At 37.6% G+C, this 4,881-nt stretch overlaps 1 protein-coding gene across 1 annotated transcript; it reads right to left on the bottom strand.

Moving 5' to 3' along the window:
* Positions 1-2,216: 2,216 nt before the first annotated feature.
* Positions 2,217-4,450, bottom strand: LOC108319449 (uncharacterized). The gene is made up of 4 exons (XM_052867851.1): positions 3,329-4,450; positions 3,026-3,249; positions 2,688-2,945; positions 2,217-2,580 (listed from the first exon to the last, which is right to left on the bottom strand). The coding sequence occupies exons 1-4, from the start codon at positions 4,448-4,450 to the stop codon at positions 2,217-2,219; spliced, it is 1,968 nt and encodes a 655-aa protein (XP_052723811.1).
* Between the last annotated feature and the right edge of the window lie 431 nt (positions 4,451-4,881).

Below are 4,881 nucleotides of genomic sequence, written 5' to 3'. Positions count from 1 at the left end.
AAAATTTCTTTATTTAAAAAGTTTTATTCTATTATTTATATAAATAAAAGTTTTATTCTATTATTTATATTTGTTTAATTACGTACATTAGAAACTCAAAAGTAAAATCACATTACACATTTTTTTATTTAATTTAATTTTGATTCTTTATTTCTTCAAAGAATGAACCGGGAACAATGAACCCAAAGGTTAAAATAGTGCCTTCGTCTAAATGGGGTTGAAATTTGTACTCGGAAGCCGATAGAGAAAGGATTGGGATTTTGGACAAAGGAAAAAAAAACAACGGACAAACCCCGTTGCCAGTTATTAAATCGACGCTTGAAAATAAAGTCTGCACCTCCTTTATCTTTAATAATTTTGTACGGTGATAATTCTCCCAAAGTTGAATCACGTGAACGAGCCAAACTTGTTGATAAACAATGGTTTAATACGTATTTTGGTCCCTCTTTTCGTAGGGTCTGTTCAAAGTGGTCCTTCTTTTTTTCAAAAGTGTTTACTGTTATTGTGTTGAACATTATGACATTGTGGTTGTGTTTAGCTTGATCTTAGGTGTGCAATGTGCAATTTATGTTTTGTTCATGTAATGGCTCAGGTGTTTAGCATTATGTTTTGTTGATGTAATGGCTCCTTTTTTTCAAAAGTTCACTAACATCCTACTTTTCGCAAAAACGATGCACGTTAGTCCTTTTTTGTTACGGCGTTAAAAAGACTAACGGCACAGCTGCCCAGCTGGCACAAAACTGATGAGCTGTACATTTTTTGTTGAGGTGGCACTGTGAATTGGTGATTCATCCTGAAAGCAAAGGATTCATGGTTGTTTTTCCCAAATTAAAAAGCAAAGTTAGGGTTGTTGGTGATTCGTGCTACATTTGTTCTGAAATCTAAAAGCAAAGGTTAGGGTTGTTGGACATTCGTGGTACTGTTGTTCTGAAACTTAAAAGCACAGGTTTAGGGTTAGGGATGACTTCATCACAAAGTTGTTCTTCCTGTTCGAAGGCAACAACCAAAGGATTTTCGTAATCCTCACACGGTGTTGTTTCCAGGGGAGTTGGGATAACCCCTATTTGCCACTGTGGTGATATTGCTGTAATGAAAGTTGCTAGAACTTCAAGGAATGCTGGGAGGAAATTTTGGGGATGTCGCCATTACAAGGTGTTTTGAATACCGTAGTGACTTTTATGTGTTTTGGATTTTATTTGTTTTAACATTTTTGTTTTATTGGTGAATAATAGGGTGGAATTTCAAGTGGGATGTCATGTAATTTTTTCAAGTGGTGTTCTGAGGACAATGCTGATGATAGAGATGGTACTAATTGTGAGACAAAGCAACAGGATATTTGATCTGGAAAATAATGTCAAAGAGTTGCAGAGAAGCATAAAGTTCTTACTTGGAGTTGTGTTTGCTGTTATTGTGTTGAACATTATGACATTGTGGTTGTGTTTAGCTTGATCTTAGGTGTGCAATGTGCAATTTATGTTTTGTTCATGTAATGGCTCAGGTGTTTAGCATCATGTTTTGTTGATGTAATATCAGTTGTTGTAATATGAGTGAACAATCTGAGTTCGTGCAATAAAGTTCGTTTTAGTCCCCCCTTTGATTTACAAATGTTAATTGTGGTCCCCTTTGCTTTTAAAATTGTTCACGATGGTCCCTTTTTCCTTTAAAAATTGTTCAAGGTGGTCCCTTACTATATTACTATAATACATATTAAGGATACCTAGAAAAAAACATATATAATTACATAATATCACTACTTCCAAATATCACAACATAATATCAGTACAACTATAATAAGATACTTAATTAAAGTGCTTAATAAGAATTCAACATACACAATGAAAGTGTTTGATAAGAATTGAACACAGACAATGAAAGTGCTTAATAAGAATTCAACATACACAATTAAAGTAGTTAATAAGAGTACGTCATACATATTTATACATCCAAATTTTCATATAAATCTATGGATCTTTTCTTCTAATGTTTAACTTTTGCCTTTGTATTGGCTGACTTAAATCTCGGATGGAATCTTGACTTGGTTGTGGTGGTTGAGGAGATTGGGGACTTGATGGCTTTGAAGGTGCAATGGGTTGTGAACTTTGTGCCTGTGTTGGTTCTGTTGGTTCAATGATGGCTGGACGTAAAGGGCACATTTTTTTGTTGTGCCCCAGTTCACGGCAGATACTACATCTCTTTCGCTGCCCACCAACACTCATCTAGGTCCCATCTTTCGTTAGCTCCCATGGCTCCATTCTTCTTTTTTTCTTGGGTCTCCCAAGCATGTTCCTCTTAGGTGGTGGCAGTACATCAGGAGAACTAGTTTTTTCCCATAGGAGGTGGCCATTCACAGGATAGATGATGGACGCATATGTTTCTTCATATGTGGATTTCCTGAAACAAATTGGTATAAAACTTTCTGGATCTACATTTGAATAGTTCATTGATGCAACTGCATGACAACATGGGATGCCACTGATCATCCACTTCCTGCAGCTGCATTCTTCATTGTCCAGGTCCACTGTGAACTTGTTCCCAATGATTGAAACATGCCTAACCTCAAAAATCCTTCTTGCAGACCAGCTGAATAAATGAACATAAATAAGGCACATCAACAGTTGGATATGAACATAAATAAGCCATAAGAACAACTGGATATGAACATAAATAAGGCATAAGAACAATATTACCTTGGGATCCAATATCTTGACAAATTACATTCCTTCATATGTCTCTTTTTGATCTTTGGACAGACATTGAAATCCATACCTGCCACCTTCGTTCTGTTCGTGGCCCATCTTTTCATCAAATACAGTCTAATATCCTCCAGCATGGTTATTATGGGTTTTCCCCTAGACTGCACAAGAACACTGTTGAATCCTTCACTGATGTTGTTATCCAGAGTATCACACATTGGTGTTGTTCTGAACCTACTTCTTGACCAATACCTATTGCACGAGAATGAAGAAAATGAGTTACCAAACATGAGTAATGCAGAATCTTTGTGCATGTAATGGAAAGAATGTACCTTGGGGGAATGGCTATGAGGTATTTATATGCTTCTTCATTCACTACTCTGATATTCAACATCTCTCTCTCCCAAGCTTGGGGGTATGTGCTTGTGGCAGCCCTCCACATCAAATTCTTCAATATCTGACCAGAAAATCTTTTCCTAAAGTTAGCATAAAGGTGCCTGATGCAGAATCTTTGTTCTGCCCTAGGCAAAAACTCTTGGATAGCTGGCACCAATCCCTGCCAACATCAATTATTTAATCAAACACACATGATTAATAAAGTTTGCAAAATAAAATAATTAAAGTACTGCATGTACCTTTTGCTGGTCAGACATCCACGTGTATGCCTGACAAACTTCATTGCCCCCAAGGTCTTCAACCAATAATTGCAAAAACCAGGACCAACTATCTTTATTTTCGACTTCAACTACTGCATATGCAAGGGGTAGCATTTGCTCATTTGGATCCCTCCCAACAGCAGTAAGCAGCTCTCCCTTATAAAGACCTTTCAAAAAACACCCATCTAAACAGATGATGGGTCTACAACTAATAAAACTATCCTTACATGCTTTAAGACAAACATAACATCTCTGGAATATGGATTGACCATTATCACTGTTCACTTTAACCTTAACCGTTGACCCAGGGTTACTTCTCAATACCTCATGTGCATAGTCATAAATCCTTTGAAACTGTTCTTTAAAATCCCCTTCACATTGACTTGATGCCATTAACTTTGCCCTTCTTGCTTTAGAAATTGATACATTGGTGTTCCATTTCCTTAATGCTTTGGTATGTATGTCTTGGACCTTTATACTAGGATTGTCATGCATAGACTTATCTATTTCATGACTCAACCACTTACTATTCATCAATTTTATGTTCAGTTGCCTGCTGCAAGAATGAACATCCACAATCTTCCTTAACTGCCAAATCTTGCGTGATGGAAAATACCCACAGTAAGCTACCCATGGACACTTTTTTTGCCCACCCATGCATCTGACCCTTACCCTACGGTTATCATTTTTTACAAACTTAAGAGCCCTCCCAGCATGAATAGCATAACTTCTAATGGCTTCCTTAAACTCATCCTTATCGGTAAATATAGTACCAAGTTCCCATTTGTAATCTGACATTGACTTCTTTTTACCAAATGTAGGAAAGGGACCTCTACTTGGTCTGTCCTCAGTTTCATCATCCTCACTTGCACTATCATCTGGAGTTAACAGCACATCTGACTCCCATTCATCATCTGACAACCCCCTACCATGTCCTTCTGCTTCGTTATCACTGTCTTCCATCCTGTATTCTGAATCACTATTATCCAAATTACCTACCTCCTCAAAGTTCTCTTCAACAGAAACATGTGCTTCATCCTCCTCAGTATCCACTTCCACTTCTTCCTCACTGTCCACTTCCACTTCTTCCTCACTGTGCATTTCCACTTCCTCCTCCCTATGCAGTTCTACTTCTTTCTAACTATGCAATTCTACTTCTTCCTCACTGTGCACTTCCACTTCTTCCTCACTATGCATTTCTACTTCTTCCTCCACTCTACCTACTTCCTCTGTGTCAACCTGCACTCCATCATCTCTCTCCAAGTCACCACCACAGTTAAGAGGACCTTCCTCAACCTCCTGTTGCATTTCAACAAGACCTTGTACACCAACCTCAACACCACTACCCTCACCACTATCTGCAGGCCCTTGGCAAAGGTAAAGAATTTCATCCTCATTTTCTACAACCACTGCTTCGCTCACTTTATGTATAACATACAAGTTGACTTTCCCCAACAATTTTCCCACATTCATCATGTTCAAAGCTCCTTTATCGTCATATAGCTTATATAAAACATGGTCAATATCGTAAT

Source organism: Vigna angularis, chromosome 8 (assembly GCF_016808095.1).
Source record: "Vigna angularis cultivar LongXiaoDou No.4 chromosome 8, ASM1680809v1, whole genome shotgun sequence".
In the NCBI taxonomy this organism is placed as follows: domain Eukaryota; kingdom Viridiplantae; phylum Streptophyta; class Magnoliopsida; order Fabales; family Fabaceae; genus Vigna; species Vigna angularis.
Note: the sequence above shows the minus strand (reverse complement) of the source record. Positions and strands in the feature narration are given on the sequence as shown.

Coding starts and splice junctions, on each gene's coding strand:
- LOC108319449 (XM_052867851.1), bottom strand. CDS start 4,450: ATGCACAGTGAGGAAGAAGTGGAAGTGGACAGTGAGGAAGAAGTGGAA. Junction 2,946..3,025: donor CTCATAGCCATTCCCCCAAG/GTACATTCTTTC, acceptor CTCGTGCAATAG/GTATTGGTCAAGAAGTAGGT. Junction 2,581..2,687: donor TCAAGATATTGGATCCCAAG/GTAATATTGTTC, acceptor TCATTTATTCAG/CTGGTCTGCAAGAAGGATTT.